The sequence below is a fragment of the Lepidochelys olivacea genome (genome assembly GCF_965140295.1).
Source record: "Lepidochelys olivacea isolate rLepOli2 genome assembly, chromosome: 16".
NCBI lineage: Eukaryota > Metazoa > Chordata > Testudines > Cheloniidae > Lepidochelys > Lepidochelys olivacea.
In genome coordinates, this window is record NC_140426.1 from 23,909,201 (window position 1) to 23,928,568 (window position 19,368).

At 49.8% G+C, this 19,368-nt stretch overlaps 1 protein-coding gene across 2 annotated transcripts in view; it reads left to right on the forward strand.

Annotated features, from left to right (window-relative positions):
• The first annotated feature begins 415 nt into the window (after nucleotides 1-415).
• Nucleotides 416-19,368, forward strand: part of LOC311531998 (carboxyl-terminal PDZ ligand of neuronal nitric oxide synthase protein-like) — a 59,697-nt gene continuing 40,744 nt past the window's right edge. Inside the window, exons 1-2 of one of the 2 annotated variants that reach the window (XM_084649954.1) lie at nucleotides 417-651; nucleotides 8,961-9,032. In XM_084649954.1, coding sequence (XP_084506080.1) covers nucleotides 547-651; nucleotides 8,961-9,032 — 177 coding nt within the window. In that variant the 5' untranslated portion in view covers nucleotides 417-546. Of the gene's footprint in view, nucleotides 652-8,960; nucleotides 9,033-19,368 lie in introns of both variants that reach the window. The other variant, XM_084649955.1, reaches the window with a different exon arrangement.

Consider the following 19,368-nt stretch of genomic DNA (forward strand, 5'->3'; position numbering starts at 1 on the left):
CTCCATCCTGCCCGCTTGTGGCGGGGGAGGATGCGGGATGCCGGGCGGGCCAGGTCCCGACGAGCCCGTGCGTGGCGGGGACCCGCGAGGGGGAAGCAGATGCTATTGCCAGGTCTCTGCATGTGCCCTCTGGGGCGGGCTCAGTGAAGCACAAGGGGGCCGGCTGGGGAAATGGCCAGGCCAGGGGTGTGGGGCCGGGCTGCTGGGCAGGGCCCTGTGCCCCCGCCCCGGCCCGCGGTCACGGCAGGCCCCGAGGGAGGGGAGGGGAGGGGAGGGGGGACCAGAGGCAGGAGCCAGCTCCCCCTCCCCCCCCCGCCCCCCCCAGCAGCACCGCCCCCGCCCGTCACGTGAGGGAACTTGGGGCCAATGGGCGCGAGGCGCCGCGGGCAGCCGGGGGAATCTCGTTCAAAACGCGGCCGCCTGGCACCGGGGTGCGCGGCGCTGGCTCGGGGCCTCCGCCACCCTGCCGAGCCGGGCCGAGCCGCGCCGCGCCGAGCCGAGCCGAGCCGAGCCGAGGGGGCGGCAGCGGGCGATGCGCGCGGGAAGATGCCGGTGAAGAACAGGTACAACCTGGTGGACGATGGCTGCGACTCGCGGGTCCCCCTGCACAACGAGGACGCCTTCCAGCACGGCATCCACTTCCAGGCCAAGGTGAGCCGCTCAGGCCGGCGCCTGCTGGGGAGCGGAGGGGGCTCCCCCGGCTGGGGGGGGGCGGGGGACGGGACACCCCCCCCAGGGCCCCGCACAGTGCAGGGCAGCCGGGCCCCCTGCCCCGCCCGGGGACGGGGACGCTGCGGCCGGTGTCCGGGGCGCGTGTCACGGGGGCACGTCCAGCGCCAGCTAATCCCCTCGGGGCACAGGGGGGCCCCGGCGCCTGGCGGCGGCTGCCCGCGCACCGGGGCCGGCTGCCCGCGGGCGGAGGACCGCGCGGCCCGGTGACAAAGCCGCGCAGCCCCGGCCGAGCAGGGCTTCCGTGCCTGCGGCAGAATCGTGCCAGGGGCGGGCCGCCCGCCCTGGCTGCTCCCGGGGTCGGGTCCCGCCGGGGCGGCTTTGCGCAGCAGTCCGGCCGGAGCGTGGGGAACTTTGTGCTCCGAGAGGCGCCGGCGGGGGAGGGAGTTCTGGGGCCAGGGCAGGGTTCGGGTCCCAGGCACCGGCCCTTCCTAGGCTGGTCTGCACAGGGTCACTGCCCAGCAGCCCTGGCCTGGGGCGGTACCATCCTGCCGCGGTCGCTGCGCTGGCAGTCTGGGGGGGCCTCCCTCTCTGCCGGGACAGGTGCCTTTATTCCCCTATCAGCTCTCAGGGGAATAAAGGCACTTGTCCCGGCAATCAGCTCCTGCGGCGTTAGCGGAGCATAGTTCTGCTGGTCAATTTCCCCCAGCCCATAGCGGCGTAGAGTTTGGGTTCCCTAAGAGCAGTCAACCTAAGTCAGACCAATGGTCCACCTCGGCCAGTCTCCTGCCTCCCAAGGACCAATGTCAGATGTTTCAAAGGGAATGAGCAGAACAGGGCAATTATCAAGGGAGCCATCCCCTGTCCTCCAGTCTCAGCTTCTGGCAGTCAGAGGCTTAGGACACCCGGAGCATGGGGTTGGATCCCTGACCATCTTGGCTACTAGCCCTTGATGGATTTATCCTCCATGAACATATTTAATTCCTTTTTGAACCCAGTTCTAGTTTTGGCCTTCACAACATCCCCTGGCAACAAGTTCCACAGGTTGACTGGGTGTTGTGTGAGGAAATGTGTTGACTGGGTGTTGTGTGTGGGGGAAGGATAGCTCAGTGGTTTGAGCATTGGCCTGCTAAACCCAGGGTTGTGAGTTCAATCCTTGAGGGGGCCATTTAGGGATCTGGGGCAAACACTGGGGACTGGTCCTGCTTTGAGCAGGGGGTTGGACTAGATGACCTCCTGAGGTCCCTTCCAACTCTGATATTCTATGAAATACTTCCTTTTGTTTGTTTTAAACCTGCTGCCTGTTAATTTCATTGGGTAACCACTGATTATTGTGTTATGAGAAGGAGTAAATAACACTTCCCTGTTCACTTTCTCCCCACCATTTGTGATTTTTACAAACCTCTTTCGTATCTCTCCTCAGTCATCTTTTCCCCAAGCTGAACGGTCCCAGTCTTTTTAATCTCTCCTCATACGGAAGCTGTTCCAGACTGGTCATAATTTTTGCTGGCCTTCTCTGTACCTTTTCCAATTCCAATGTATCTTCTTTGAGACGGACAACCAGAACTGCACGCAGTATTTAAGGTGTGGGTGTAGCATGGATTTATGCAGTGGCATTATGATATTTTTTGTCATTTTGTAGACTGTTCCTTGTTCACCATGAGTAGTTGCATCCTCTGCTTTGTTGCCAGATTGTCAATATAATGCTGTTTGTCCGCTCTCCCAAGGCGTTTGACCTCCCCATGTGCCTTGCTATGCTGCTTGTGGCATTTGTCCTTTACCTTCTGGGATTTTGCGTCTAAAACTTTTTTCTTCAGGGCTCGTCTGGTTTCTATGGCATTCCATGTGCTGGGTGTAATCCACTCCTTCCTTCTCTTCTGCCTGTAGCCTAGACAGGCTTCACTGCTCTGTTTATAAATTGCTGTTACTTTGTCCCACTTCTTGTTGATCTCCCCATTTGCATTCCCCTTCTCTTCATCAAGGTCTGCAAGTGTTTGAAACCTGTTCTTTAACTGCAGAACGAAGGCTTTCTGCACTTTTATCTGTGCCAAGCAAAGTATTGTGTAAGATCATAGTCCAGTGTATATCAGAGGCCGTTGATGGTGTTCTCAGAAAAGAGCAAGTGTGGCTGCACAGACTACATCTTCATTCTACGAAACATAATAGAACAGTGCTTAGAATGGCAACGGCAACTCTACATAAATTTAATAGACGTTGAGAAGGCTTTTGATAGCTTTCACAGGACCAGCCTATGGAGCATTCTGCAGGCATATGGAATTCCTTTCCCTATAATCAATGTCATCAAAAGCTTCTACTTCAACTTTACATGCAGTGTTGATCACAGTGAGCTCAGTGTTGAAATCAAAACAGGAGTACATCCGGGGTGTGTCATGTCTGCAATCCTCTTCAACATTGCTATCGACTGGGTAATGCGGCGTACAACAGAAGACATGCCAAGAGGCATTAAATGGACACTCGTCTCATCCCTTGAAGACCTGGACTTCGCAGATGATGTCGCTCTCCTATCACATACCCAACACCATATACAAGAAAAAACAACTCTACTCAACGCATTCAGCCAGCAAATTGGACTGAACATCAACCACAATAAGACAGAGATCATGATCTTTAATATTGCCTCACCATCCCCAGTGCAGATAGAGGGTTATTTTCTCACCAATGTAGAACCATTCACATACTTGGGCAGCACCATCAGTCAGGACATCCAGAACAAAATCAGTAAAGCCAGGAACACCTTCAGGAGCTTAAATACAGTCTGGAAATCATCAAAACACAACACCAAAACCAAACTCAAGATTTATCAGAGCTGCGTCCTTTCAACACTACTTTATAGTGCAGAATGCTGGGGAATGAGAAAGTCTGACGTGTCCAAACTGTCTTCATTCCATACAGCCTGCCTCAGAAAAATCCTCCGTATCTTTTGGCCCAGAACAATCTCAAACCAAGATCTATTGACAGTGCAGCCAAGAGGATCTGAGCACCATCATTACCAGGAGGCGTTGGAGATGATCAGCCATGTGCTTCAGATAGAAACTGATTCCATCACCAGAGTAACAATAAGATGGACACCTGAAGGTAAGTGAAAATGAGGCTGCCCGAAAACAACGTGGAGAAGAGCTGTGGAAGCTGAGCTGTAAAACCTGGGGCACAGTGGGGAATCATTGAAAGACTTGCCAGAAACAGACAGGAGTGGAAGAGCGTCATCACTGCCCTAAACGCCAGGAGGGGTAATAGGAACATGATGATGATGATGATGATGATATTTACTGTCTTATTGTAATCAGATAATGGGCAGGCTCCCATTGAAGTCACTTAACACATGGTGTGCTGAAAAGAATGGACTTGATCAGACAGGGCTTGGTTGGGAAGAGGAAGAGAAGCTGTCACTGACATGGCTGCTGGTACCCAAGAGCAGGTGTGAGGCATCTACTGCCCTGTAGCCCAAGGAGACATGTGGTAAAACACGTAACATGGAAGTGCAGAGTGGAGCCAGGTACGAACTGGACAGCCAGGGAGTGAGTTGCAGGAGGCCCAAGGCTGAGGAGATGTCCGTGCACTGTGGTTTTCAGCCCCCTTGTCTGTTAAAACATTGAGGCCAAAGCTTTCAGAAGTGTTCACTGACTTAGGTGCCTTGGATGTTGGGTGCCTAGCTTCAGGACCTTGCTGTCCTAGAGGTGCTGGGACATGGCTGCCTTCCAACCCTGGACTTTCGGGTGGCCTTGCACTCTTACTGTCAGGCCCACGATCAATAGACACTTCAGCATTTTTGGCCACCTGGCTTTAATTTGGAGCTGCAGGTGGGTGCTGGTACTAAAGGGCCATAACTGGAGTTCTAATGCCCTTACCAGGCTACTAAAGTCACGTGTGTTAGTGTTGGTGTCACGGGTAATAAACCATGAACAAGGCCTAAAAGGCTTTCTGACTCTCTATCTTTCTTTAGTGTTCTGAACCTGCTGTTCCCACGCTAGTTTCAGCCCCATTCAGAATATGTTTCTCTCCGCAAGTGGGCTTTTAAAAAAAAAAAAAAAAAAAAAAAAGCAAAGGAACTTCAAAACATGCCAACAAAACTTATAGTGCTTTTGAGCAGAGGAAGTGTGGAGGGGAAAATAGCAAAAGGTCACAGAGGCTGAGCGGTTATGCTCAGATTAAACTGGTTTGCACTACATTTTTTTGGGGTAGCTGTTTTTGGAAGCCTAGCTTGGAAACTTTCCTGTGTAGTTTGCTTGGGAACTGATCTGGAAAGGCTCCTGTTGACTGCACTGGACTTTGCATCACGTCCTTAATACTTTTCTGTCTATGGCAGATGCCAGAGGGTGCTGGGTGATGATGGTGGCCTGTGCTGTACAGGAGGTCAGACTAGATTATTTAATGGTCCCTTCTGGCCTTGATCTCTAATACTAGGATTCTTATAGTATTTGTATCATGAGCATTTGTACTCAGAGGCTCCACTTGGACTGGGGAATTGTTCAGACACACAGGGGTAAACTGACCCTGCCACAAGGAGCTTAATAGTTAGAAAAAATACTTCCCTGGAAACCAACATAGCAATGGCCATTGTGCTAAATTCCATGTTAGCGTATTAGCCCTTTTGACCCACTGTGCTGCAGGAAAAGCTATAGAAGGCCAAGTGTTAATGTAAATAGAAGTAATCTTGAGGCTGGATCTGAAGAACTGCTGGTATCACTGTCCGGGACTTCATATTGATCATGAAAAATGTCCAGGCATGACTACATCTGCCTTTCAGTAAATGACTTCATTGTAACTGGCTTTCTGTAGTCAGTGCAGGGGGAATGAGTTTATAATTTAGCTGACAAAATGAATTGCATTTTGCAGGAATATTTCTAGCTTGTTTGCAGGTGGCCTGACAGATTAGAAATGGAATTCATTTCTCCCCTCCCCTGAGCTGTAAGGAAAGGGAACGCATTCAAACAAAGCTTTAAGAACGCTGATCTTGTGCAGCTCAGTTTTCCTGCTGAAGGAGCTGTAGATTTAAAGAGGATGTGGGAGAGAGATCTGTAAATTCTCAACTGTGTGTATAAAAATCTAGCTTTGCTGAACAGGGAGATACAGTATTTTGAATGCTTAAAACATAACAGCTGATCTACTGGATACCACCTTGACCAGGCGAAAAGCTGTTACATTCAGGAACTTTTAAAAGTTACTATGAAATGAATTTACACTTACTAATGGGTAGGATAGCCACCTGCAGTCAGCCAGCTTTAGGACTACCATGCTATAGAGAGAGTGGATAGCTCTATAAAGTATTCAGCTACTTGCCCAACTCTCCTCTTCAAGTTGTAATGGGCTGGCTTCTCTTCCACCCTCACAGATGAAGTTTGCATTACCATAGTAACATGCTTACTTAGTGCTACTATAGGGTCTGTCTCTTCCAGTTAGTAGTGTCTCACTGCAGGTACATCAGTCTGGCTGTGCCTCTTAAAATGACCAGTGTATTAATTATCTAGCTTGCTTCGTGCAAGACTTTTGTTTATTGGTAGTGTTTCTCATCTCTAATTCTTTCCAGGTTGTAAGTACCAAGCCACATTGCATTATATGAATGAGTTTATATTTCAGATCTTTAGGGATGAACTCCCAATGCACACACAAGAACGTTATGCTGCAGGTGAGCAGCCTTACGCTTGGGTGGAGCCCCCGGTGAACTCAATGGGGCTCTCCATAGGCAAACACAGAATCATAGAAGATTAGGCTTGGAAGAGACCTCAGGAGATCATCTGGTCCAACCCCTTGCTCAAAGCAGCACCACCCCAACTAACTCATCCCAGCCAGGGCTTTGTCAAGATGGGCCTTAAAAACCTCTAAGGATGGAGATTCCACATGGATCAGCTTGCAGGATTGGGACCCCAATACAAGGTCTGAGAGGAAAGCCAATAGAAGTGTTCTTAGCCACTGGCTCTCTCCCCCTTGCCTACTGATAACAAGATTGCAAAATGCCAGCCTACTGCATTAAATAGAATTTTTTCATGTGACTCACTATAGATCATGGCCCTTTGTGAATGGGGAAAACCAAACAGATCCCATTTTGTGATGTTAATGTACCTTTGACACTATAGAAAGGGGGAGGAAAAGCTAGTCCTTTCCTTCCCAATGTACCCCAAGTACTCATGCTCTGGGGCCTGGATCTCTCTTGTGACTCACCGAGGGGTTGCTGTAAGTAGTTACAAAATGGCATGTCTGTAGAAGCTGTGGAGACATTTACAGATGGTGCAGGGAAATGAGATGAACTTTCAAGATGCTTGCAGTGCTTATTTCTAGGCAGCTGAAAGAGCAGTAAATACTGAGCTAAGACGGCCAGTCTGTGTGGAGAGCTCTTCATTGAATACAAGCTTGCAAAATAAAACTCTACAAGCTGTTGGGTCTTGCCAGCTTCAGCTCTTGCATCAGTGCTTTCAAAAACCCATAAAGATGTCAACATGTCTAGTCAGAGCCATGGGCTGGTCTTTAGGAAGAGCAGGAGCTGCCTGCCAAGCTTCCATGGGGCTTCCCTGACTTGCTGACCACAAAACTTCCTCTAGACTCACAAGCCAAACCCTCTTATGCATGGAGGCTGAGCTTTGTCAGCTCCAGCACCCCTGATTAACCTGGGGGAGGAAGGCAGGCTACCTGCCATGGCTGTGTATGAGGGGAGAGGGCTGCATGCTGCACCTATGAGACAATGCTAATGCCGACATATTGGACTGGGTTTTGGAATCGGACTCCCTCGCTCCAGCTGTCTGACTTCCACAGCATATGGCCTGAGGACAGCAACCCGCACTCCCCGGTACTGACAGGATGCTGATCACCCACTCGGTTCTGCTTCTGTTTACTGGCTGACTCGGGCTATTCTCTCTTCGCTCCCCCTTCCAGTCAGTTATGCTGCAGATGAGCCAGAGGCCCTGTGGAGAGTTCACTACTCTTTGCATCACACGAAAGAACTGCTCTGCCTGTGGGAGGTTTGGGGGTTCCCCCATGGCTTGGGGCAGAAGGGCAGCCTGGATCTCAAGCTTTGTACTGGCTTGCTTTGGTTGGTGGCGGTGTGGGCATGTTCATCCCGCCCCATGTGCCATCCCGAGTGCCCCCGTCCTGCAGCAGAGTCCTCCCAGCAGAACAGTTTCTTCCTGTCACTGTTCAGATCACTGTGTCCCTTGGCTGGCTTGGCACACAAGCGTGGGCAGGCTGGGGCTGAGCATACGGTAGCCGTGCTGCCACCACAGGGCAAATGTCTGTGGGAGGGTTGGCTCCTGCTGTATCAGGTAGGCGGTCAAGCTACATTTTTGTCCAGAGCAAGCGTATGACCAATGTATACGGTCCTGATGCCATCCAAACCCACGGGCAGGACTAGAGGTAGCCAGGATACAGAAGGCTGTATTTGTTAATTGGTTGTGGGCAGGTTTCCAGGCTGGACCTGGAACTTGCCATCTGCCTTGAGCTTGAGCAGCCCTTATTCAGCAGGCAGAGGTGCTAACGCTGCAAACCTAAGTTTTGCATGTCCTGTTACAGGATGCTGGGCAACTTGCTGTTTCCGGTGGAAATGTAGGGCTGCAGCTCCCATTAGCTCCTACTTATTGACAGGCTGGGCCAGCACAGAATACCAATTCTGGCACGTTTTCCAGGATCAGCTAGAGAATTCTGCTAGGCCAAGCAAGCAAAAAGGCAACTGATGTCCAGAGAGGCGCAGAGAAAACAACAAAGGGTTTTGACCAGGGATGCAGACACATTGCTCCTCATCAAAGCCAGTGGCCACAGAGCCATGCACTAGCCTCAGTCCTTGGGGGTGCCTGGCATTCTGAGGTTTTCAAGAAGCTTTTCTTGGTGAGGGGAAGGAAGAAGATAGGAACCAAAATGTAGCAATCAGCTTGTCTGAGATGCAATATATGTAATGATTTGGCTAGCAGCTGTCCCCCTGGTTGTGGTTGCCAGCAGTAATCTCCTTTCTCCAGTGCAGAGTATTACGGTCTCTAGTGGAGTCCAGCAAACTGGACTGAGCTTCCAGGAAGGGGCTAGCTTTTAGTGGGGTAATGTGAATTTAATGTCTAATGGATCTAAGGGCATTTCCAGAACTGGAAGAGCTCAAGGGCTTAAACCTGACATTAAGGATCCATTGATACCTGCGAGGGATCCTCCTTGTAGGTGCTGACAGGAGTTAGAGGTGTCTAACTACCCAGCCACTTATGGGCTAATTATCAGTCAAAGATGCTGTTCATTTTGAAGACGTCGTGACTCCTTCACTGCAATTTGTTTTAAGACCATCCCACCACTGTTCTGTCTTCCAGTACATCGGTAGTCTGGATGTGCCGAGACCCAACAGCCGTGTGGAGATCGTGGCAGCCATGAGAAGGATTCGGGTGAGTCTGACTGGGAGCCCTAGTACCACTGCTCATGGCAGGTTACCGTGAATGGAAGTATGCAGGTGTAGTTGCTCTGTGCTGCTCTTCCCCAGACCCCTCTGCTTTTAACAGCTGGAATTTGAGCAGCTTGACTGCTTTTCTTGTCTAGCTTTGGAGCCACGCTCTTGAGACATACCAGGACTAGATCCAGCACCCTGTCCTCCCAAACTCTCCTCTCCAAAGCAGGGAGAGAAAACCAGCTCCACCTCCACTGAGTTATGTAAGGTTTCTGTTTTCCTCTCTGAACCTCACACACTTCACATTTCCCTTTTGCAAATTCTTATTTTAACAAAGACTTGGCGAGATTCCACTTTTCTCCTCTACCTTCTTATTCATCAGAAGGGCTTGTGAATGGGCACTAGAATTAACCAACAAAGTTATTAGAATTTCTGTCTCAAACCAGTTTTGAAGTTTCTCAAGTGCAGGTTTATTTTCTCAAAGCCTCCATCCAAGAGGTAGCACTGATGGCTGCTCTGACAGTCTCCGTGTTTGTTATATTCTTACCCATCTGAAATACTAGGGTGTTTTTTAATTAATTCAGAGACTGTTCAGAAATGTTGCAAACTTCAACTGAAGTAGGTTTGGAATTGTGCATTTGAAGCCTTCAAAGGGGATTATCCTGGTTTTCTTTTGGAGTTTAAAAATCTAATGTCATTTAAAATGGCTTTTTAAAAAAAAAAAAAAAAAAAACGCTTTGCCTGTAACCAGCTGGAGAGTTGATTTATTCATCTCCAGCCAAGTGCAGAAATGAGATTCCCTGCCTCCTGCCTGCCCAGAGACTATTAACATAGCTCCTGCTCATAAAGGACACAGTGCAGTGGCAATCTAAATTGCCAGATTATTTATCTTAAAAGTAGAGCTTAATAGCAAAGAGGCAACGGATGGGGGCCAGTGGGGCAGCTCAGATGCTGCAGTGAATAGCAGTATATCTTGGGCTGCATCTTATATTTGGCCTGTCAGATTTAAAATAGCACTGCAAAAGAGCTTCATTTCTGATCCTTCAGTGGCTATTTTAAAAAAATAAAATAAAGGTGTTTAATTCCTGTTCCCAGCAACTGCGGACAGCCACTGATTGAGCACCTGCTATCGGCATGATGAATGGCTTGATATCGATCAGGGAATTCTGGCAGTGCAGCAACACGCTTGGGTGTCGGGAAGCACGTAACAATGCCCTTCTGCTCTCGTGGATGCAACTGATTAATCTGGTGACTGAGTTGCAGCTTTATCGCAATGTATTTTAAAGCAGCTATTCTGTTAAAGCAGCTGTAACCTCAGCCCATTGTTTGAAGGCAGGGCTTCCCCTTTTCACTTGTGTGTGCACTGTACAGCAGGACCTTATTCAGACACGTCCAAGCTGTGTGGAGCAGAGGATGCTGCTCTGCTGAAAAGTTAACTAGCTTGGACCTCTTACTAGAGGATAAGGAACAGGGTTTTTGAGAAGGATACTTGAGTACAGACAGCATAATAATAGGAACTCTGAAGAAAGGTAGTGGCTTTTTAGTGCTAACTTGCGTACAGAGGCCTGGTCTACACCCGAATTCTTTCTCTCTCCTGTCAGTGTAGCTGTCCCTGTGGAAGAAACCATGGTACAGCCACAGGCCATTTGTACCTATTACTCTTTAAACGGTGGTCTCCTGGAAAGCCGGCATCCTGTCAGTGCTGGCACCAGCATGCATGGCTCCCCTGCTGGGAGTAATATTGGGAAACTCTAAGATGTCTACCCTGCCCTTGGCAGGTTGCAATCTATGCAGACAGGGCATCTGGGATATTAAAGACTATTAAGGAAAAATTGGGTACATACAAAACTAGTGCTTGTGAGAGGCTCTGGAGTGACAAGACCAGAGACTGGCGTTGTCTAGCCATAAGACGGGGTATACAGTGCAAGCCTTCTCATGCCACCCAGTTTGCCTCCCCAGTGACCTGAAGGGGCTGCCTCTAGGAGTGAGGGCATTTCCACCAAGATTGGCAACAGAGCGAGCCAGCTGGCATGTGGGCGCTTGCCTAGTGGCTCTGAAGAGAGGCCACAAACTCATGTAGGCTGCTGCCACCCTGGATTGGCACCAGTCATCTGTATGAGAAGCTCAGTGTCCCAATCCCCTGAGTCAGTCAGCCCCACCCCTCTTTTTATTTTTCCAGGCTCTGGCAGAGCTGGTTAGTCCAGTCACTCATTTCTGGAAAAAATTGTATATGGGGTTTGAAACTGAATCTCTACTCCATGTCTATGGCCAATCCTGGATCTCCAGCCAGGGGCGAAATGCTAGCTCTCTATGGGGGTGGGGGGTGGGGGCGGGGGCAACAACACAGGCTACTTATGACATGCTAAACTCAGTGGCGCCCCCCGAGAGTTGCACAGAGACATAGAATGAGGGAAACAGCAATTCATGCATCTCCCTGCTCAGAAAGTCTCCTCTCCTTCAGGCCTCATTATGCCAGGCCACATTCTGCATATGGCTGCTGCAGACTTGCGGCTAAAGCTGCAAATGAAATATACGAGAGAGACCCAGGGACACTAATCCATTGATGTGCTCTTCCAGCTCAGCAGACAGTTGTGCACAATAAGTCAGTTAGCCATAAATCCTGGGAAGTTGCTATCTGAGATTCTCATTCATGAATCTAACATTGGTCTGTTAAAAGCACAAGCTGTTCTTTTGAGGCATAGGCTTTTTATACAACTTTAAGTGGTAAAAATTCTATCCATAACCGATCCTATCACTGAGTTAGTGGCATGCCTTTTGTTCGTACTCATGGAACTAAGTTCCATTTGCAAGACAAATTTAAAAACCTTGTTGCAGATCATGTTTCCTCAGTTAGAGGAACTGCATGCAAATCCAGTAGGTAGAGCAGGGGGAATGGCCATTCTCTGCTTAGCTTTTCATTATGCAGCACTAGTCATACATTTAAAATTTCCTAATCCTCCCCCTGGATTATTAACTACATACAGTTGCCATGTTATTATAGGATTCTCTGGGTTCAAGCTAATCCCCTGCCCACTCCTACACTGACAAAGGAGGTGATGGAATTTGTTTAGTACCTGAATAATAAGTAGGACCAGAAGTATGACACACTGACAGGCATATCTAGTTCCAACCACTGCTTGGTCAGAATCGAGTTCTTAGTGCAGCTATGGCCATTCAGTCCAGGAGGGAATGCTTCTAGTGGTGATGCCGCAGAGAACCTGTGATCTGGGGAACTAGTGTCACACAATAGCTGCCTAACTTTTGTTCCATTGCCTGAGGCACTCCAGGTCTAAGGCTTTGTCTACACTAGCACTTTTGTCAGCAAAACTTTCGCTGGCCGGGGGTGTGGGAAAAAGCCAAACCCTGACATAAGCGTCACCAACAAAAGCACCGGTGTGGACGTAGTTTAATTATGCGGGCAGGACAGCTCTCTCCTGCCGGCACAGAGCAGCTACACAGGAGACCTTACCGTGGCACAGCTGGAGCGGTACAGCTGTGCTGCTGTAAGACCCATAGCGTAGACATCACCTAAGAGCCTGCAAGGTTCTCTCTCTGGCTGTCAAGCCCTTGCCACATGCAGAGGCAGTAATGTATTCGGAGAGCGTTGGAGTTGATTGATCTGCAGGAGAACTGCAGGTGACATGACATTCCTGGAGTTCCAGAATGCCAGGGTGTGATTGCAAACATTTTCTTTGAATTTTCCTTGGAGTCATGCAGATTCTCATGAGCCAGAATCAAAGTGATGCAGCAAATCTCTTGGGGGCAGGTGTATCTGCTCCCTTATGCCTTCTAGGGAGAAATTAATGGGCAAGGGTCTGCCCTTGTGCACAGGTGAAGCTCTCCCTGAAGTCATTGAGAGTAGAGGGCAGGTCTGAGGGCAGAACTGGGCCTGCTATTTGTAGGAAGGTAGCTGTGGGGAAGCGGTATTTGAACTGTAGGAATGTTAGCTCAAAGATCATGGGGCCTACAATGTGCAAATATGAGTCTTCCCACCCTGTGTGGTGTGTGTGTGTGGATGGTATGAATGGGCAAATAGGCATCTCCTGCCAATGCGGAGCTGTCTCTCCCTCTGCAGTCTGTCGGCACTCCACATGGCTAGGTGGCTATGGCATAGGAACAGCTATTGGTCCCTTCTCAAGGCAGTGGGATTTAAGATTCAAAGAGCATCATAATCTACAGCTGATGTGTCACTGGCTCGCTCTCTGTGGCCTGGGGGTGGGGCATAGACTTAGCCGCTGGCAGCACACCAGAGCCCAGAAGTACAAAGAGCATAACCCAGGCGTGGGCAAACTTTTTGGCCCGAGAGCCACATCTGGGTTTGGAAATTGTATGGCAGGCCATGAATGTTCACAAAATTGGGGTGCAGGAGGGGATGAGGGCTCTGGCTGGGGGTGCAGGCTCTGGGGTGGGCCAGAAATGAGGAGTTCAGGATGCAGGAGGGGGCTCCAGGATGGGGCAGAGGGTTGTGGGGGGTGAAGGCTCTGGGGTGGGGCTGGGGATGAGGGTTTGGGGTGCAGGAGGGTGTTCCAGGCTGGGACCAAGGGGTTTGGTGGGGTGTAGGCTCCGGACGGTACTTACCTCAAGCAGCTCCTGGAAGCAGCGGCATATGCCCTCTCCAGCTCCTACACGGAGGCATGGCCAGGCAGCTGTGCGTGCTGCCCTGTCTGCAGGTGCCACCCCTGCAGCTCCCATTGGCCGCAGTTCCCGGCCAATGGGAGCTGCGTGGGCGGTGCTTAGGGCAGGGGAAGTGCGCGGAGCCCCTTGGCCGCCCCTAAACATAGGAGCCGAAATGGGGACATGCCGCTGCTTCTGGCAGCTGCGGGGAGCGGCCCCTGAACCTTGCTCCTCCACTGGAGTGTGGGAGCGGGGCAAGCCCCAGGCCCTGCTCCCCAGCAGGAGCTTGAGGGCTGGGTGTGCCCAGCAGGCTGGATGTGGCTGGCAGGCTGTAGTTTGCCCACCCCCCCGGCATAATCCCCGCTCCTTTTCTCCTGCCTACAGTAGATCCTGGAGTCTCTGAACACTACCGAATATGTATAGTAATATGAAGTCATCTTACATTTTTTTGAGATGCCAAAGCACTTTAGACTGATACAGAATTACTGAAATGCAGCCAGCTTTTTGAGATGAGGAGTGGCCTAAGAACACAAGTGCAGACTCCTCTTATGAGAAGCGTTGTAGGATCTGCAACATCCTTATAGAGCAGATCTCCAGCAACTCACATTTAGCTGTGTGGATCTCCAGTTATCTACTTCGAATTTATTTGCCAGGTAGTCTAGAGGTTTCAAACTTGATACCTAGACCCCTGTGGCTATTGTAGTTCTGAGCAAGTTGTCTCGACATCTAGAAAGAAGCCATAACACCGGTATTGGAGGTTTAACATAAAGCCTCTTATTTGTAAAGGCAGCAATTCACTGACACCGCTTCCATCGTGCATTATTAATGTCCAAACAAAAAGTTAAATCTCCAAACTGGCATATTCCTCCTCCTGTTTCCTTCTGATAACTCTAGGCTTCTCAGGGTAGGCTGTTAAGTCTTTAACAACTGAAACCCCAAAGAAACAGGCACACACTTAAAAACCTCAGGAATCTACACAGTGTATCTTCTAAGGATTTGTGTTTTGTTTTTTTGCTTGGAACAACAACACAAGGAATCCAAACCTGGTTTATTACTGCCAGTTTACTAATACTAGCTCTGTTTCCATGTTTTTAGCAAGTGTCTTGAATAATTCTTGCATTTTAATGCCAAGTTAACCTGCCGCTGAGGGGCAGGACTCTGAGCTGGACAGGAACAGCTCAGACGGGTGTGGTGGGTGGGGGTTTAGTAATACTCTGTCTCAGAATTTCAGTAAAACTCCAGTACAATTGTCATGGATAGTCTCAAAGCTTCTTAGTTTAATTTTAGCTTAGCAAATAGAACACCTACTGGGGAGGAGAGTGTTTGTTTTTCTGTTGCACAGATGCTGCCAAAAAAAAAAAACTCATTTTATGGCTCCAAGAGACTCCTTCCTGAGTTGTTATGCTTGGAGCCAAGTTGGGTTTCCCTGCCAGCTTTGCATTGTTTACAGCTCGCAGCCCTGTAGCTTAAACCAAACCTGACAAAAAACCCAAGACAGTGGGATTTCTTGATTGGTCTTTGCAGCCTGTGCAGCTTCCTTATTCTAAGTACACTGCTGGTTCTGTGGTGGTCGGAGTTCAGACTTGAAGTGTGTAAAACTTCTTTTGTGTTGAGCATGCAGAGCTTTTGCACCTGTACAAGGCTATGTAGCTGCATGACAGGCGCTGTTGCTGGATAGGAATGTTGTGCTGTCAGAAGCTGCTGTAGGCCATTTCCTTTTTACCTCCCAAGAAGAAGAGGGTGACAAATTGTTCCCCTTAACTGCCACGGACAGGACAAGAAGCAATGGGCTTAAATTGCAGCCAGGGAGATTTAGGTTGGACATTAGGAAAACTTTCTGTCAGGGTAGTTAAACTCTGGAACAAATTACCTAGGGAGGTTATGGAATCTGTCATTGGGGGTGTTTAAGGACAGGTTAGACAAACACCTGTCGGGGATGGTCTTGATCAGCTTTTCTCAGTGCCTGCTTCTTGGGCTGGTGCAGGTCCCTGCGATCTCCCCGACACCGTTTAGGAAGGCAGCAAGCTGGTTCCTGGTGTCAGAAAAGGTTGAGATACACCAGTCTAGATAATACTTCAACTTGCTTCACTGCAGGGGACTGGATTAGAGGACCTAGCAAGTTCTGTGAAAAGAAGCCAAAATCCTCAGGTAATGGCTCAGAGGCAGAAGGGGACAGACACACCGCATTAGTGTGCGTTACTTCAACAGTTCTCCGATTGACAGCATGGCCCCCTAACAATCTTGTTGACACCCCCCTTCTCATTCACAAGCTGGAAATATCCTTTTGGCAGCTCCGGCCATTGCTGACGCGGGACAGGAGTTATGCAGTCTTAGCTAATACACTGTAGGGCTGGAAAGGAGCATTAGCATCATGTGGCATCCATCTCTCTCAGCGGCCATCAGTACCTACTTTGCAGGCTATGCTGAGAACCACTGCTTGTCTTCTGCGGGGAGGATAACCCAGACTTGTTTGTTTGTATTGGCAGTGCATGAAGGCCCAACCAAGACCCGGGGTCCCATCACGCTGGGTGCTGTACAGACAGAGGAGATAGGGCCCTGCTAGCTTCTTCCCTGAGGAGGAGTCCATTGTTAATTATTGGTGTCAGACTCTCCGTGGCACCTCCTTGAACGTGACAGTACTGGGGCAATGGGCACCTTAGCTGCTGTGGTCCTCGAGCTGCATTCACATTTACAGAGCAAGATGTGCAGGCAGCAGGGCCAGTGCAACCAGTAGGCGAACGAGGCGGTCGCCTAGGGTGCCAAGTGGTTGGGGGTGGCCAAAAGCACGCTCCAGGGAGGCGGTGGAGCAGAGGTGAGCTGGAGCGGGGAGCTGCCATACGGCGGGGAGTTGTCACACTCGGCTCCCCAGGCTGAGGGGAGCTGCCGTGAGGGGGGGGCGCCGAGAGGAGGGAGGGAGGGGGCCGAGGGGAGCTACCGCGGGGTGGGGGGGTGCCTCAGGGCAGGGGGGGGGCGGGGTGCTGCTGCAGGGCTCCCGGGAGGGGCGGGGGGGGGGGCGCGCGCAAGGTGGAAGTTTCGCCTAGGACGCGAAACAACCTTGGACCGGCCCTGGCAGGCAGAGAAAGCGGGTCTGTAATGGGAGGTGAGGCAAGTGCTTCAGGAGAGACCAGACACTGACCACCACCTCACTGACCTGCGTGTTCAGTGTTTCTACACTGCTCCACTATAAACTAACCAAAAAGCCCACAGCTGCCTATGTGTGGAAACCGCTGCCTGAGACCTGCACCTTGTGCAGTGAGGTCAGGGGAAACCAGTGTGGTTTCCCAGATTAGAACAGGAAGCCACAAGTTTCCCTGAATGAGAGCAGCATCGCACAGGTCTTAGAACCAAGCCCTCACACCATGCTCAGAACCCAAGACTCCTGTTGAGGCTGCTGCTCAGCGTTTAGAAGGGTTATGCTGACTTTTTGGTCCCTAGCTCTGTATCCATCATAGGCTAGTAGCTGCAGATGTGCGGGGGGGCGGGAGGTGTCTTTTGGTAACCAAGAGCTCTTAGATAAATAAGAGAGTCTCCCTTCCCCCAAGGGAGTGCAGGACAGAGACAATGTTGCCGCGTCAGAGTACTGCAGAGTCTTCTCCCTGCCGCCATCCCCCAAAATCTGGAAAGGCTGTTTCATTTTGAGCACCATCTAGGTTCTACTTTTAAGCCAGACCCCTAATAAAAAAAATATTCAGACTGAAAGACTAGAACAGATCTAACGTTAACTTGCGTTTTTCTTACTGTGTGGTGTCGTACAAAAGAAGTAGAAAGAAATGTGCCTGGCACTTCAGGCACTGGCCTGATTCTTCAGAAGGGACCAGCAGTTTTGGGGTATTTCCATTTTGGGGTGTCCAGCTTGAGACACTCCTAGGAACCCAAAGTGCTGAGCACCCACCCTTTAAAGGTCAGGCCTTTTAAGATATCAATGGTCACCTCTGAAAACAAAAGTCTCCGATTCCAGATCCTAAGTCAAGAAGACTCTGTAATGAGGGATGGGAACAAACATTAGGGGGACAGGATGACATGGGTAACTGGCACGATGCTGTTAGTTAGCTTAACAACATATGTCATTTGGATGGGGGATTCTGACATCAATTGGACTCCTTTTCTCCTCCTGTCTCCCTTCACTTCTTAAAGGAGGCTTTATCCTCATCTCCCATCTAATCTCTTCTCCAGCTGCACTGACACGCCTTCCCTGATGCCTTTTGTCCCCAGCCCCTGTGGACAGCGCACCGCGGCCTGGTGTGTTGTTTGCCATCTGCTCTGTCTCGTGGACATATAGATGAGCACTATCAAAATCAATATCCCACTAGATGAAGCAAAGCTGCAGCACTAGAAAAGGACAGTTAGTCACCCACACTAACAGGCAGGGGTAGCAGAAGTGACATCCTGGAATCAGGGAGCCAACAGCATAGAGCAGGCTGACTTGATGCAGGGTGTTTCTCTGCAGCGTGTGCTTCTCTACTGCAGCCAGTAGAACAGTCACCCAGTTCCCTGTCCAGTAGGTCTGACCCTGGTACACATCTGCTGGCCCTGTGGGTCACTCAGGCTAGCATGCTGAAGATCTCTGCAGCCTCAAATGGTGTAAAGAATCAGTAACACCTCACAGGGACATGCAAAGTCCTATCAGATGCAGAGTGACAAGATTTAATGCAGTTTCAAGGTTTCTGTCACAAATGATTAGGCTAATCTGTTACACTTTTAAGGGACCTGGTCAATACAGTGTCTGGGATTTTTAGGCTATTAAATGTTAATTGCAGCTATATTTAGCTTAGATCCCTCAGTCCAGATTTAGTTTTCCTTTAGTCGTTGCAGCTCCAGCTCCTGAGTCTCCCACATGGCACCATGATTGCTGGCAGTAGAGTTGCTGGGATCCTGGCAGAATGGCCTTTGCATTTTCAAAGCCTGTGTGGATGGGGGTATCCTGCATGAAACCCTGGAGTCCATTAAGGTTATTAACAGGCCCTGAAGGGAATCCCAGCTAGCTCTCCATGCCCAGGGGGATGGTACCATATTCTAGTTACCATATAGATAGGCTTGGAAAGATTAGATTTTTATTGGTAAATGTTGATAAACGTCACTTTTGTCTGTGTGTGTGTCCAGTGAAATAATTTCCACCAATAATAACTGAAATTTACAGGCACATTCTGCATGTCTAGGCAAAGTAAGAAATGCTGCCTGAGAATTTAGAGGCAAAAATCCAGTGGTTTAGGCTGGTTACAGGAGGAGTAGAGAAGGAACAGTAAGAACGGGTTCGATTTGTTGATTGAAGGGTATTTACTTTGTATATTTTGACATGTGATATTGACAATTTGTGTTTTAACAGTTTATAAAGCTTTAACTCTGAGTCTCAGCCTCTACTTTAGTTAAATAATTGTCTGACTCCCCCAGAATTTCTCACAGACTCCTAGATGTTAAGACCAGAAGGGACCGTTGTGATCATCTAGTCTGACCTCCTGCACATGGCAGGCCACAGAACTCACCCACCCTATCCTGTAGTAGGCCCATAACCTCTGGCCGAGTTACTGAAGTCCTTGAATCCGGATTTAAAGGCTTCAAGTTACAAAGAATCCATCAATTACTCTAGTTCAAACCAGCAAGCGACTCATGCCCCACGCTGCAGAGGAAGGTGAAAAACCCCCAAGGTCTCTGTCCACCTGACCTGGAAGAAAATTCCTTCCTGGCCCCAAGTATGGCAGTCAGTTAGCCCCTGAGCATGTGGGCAG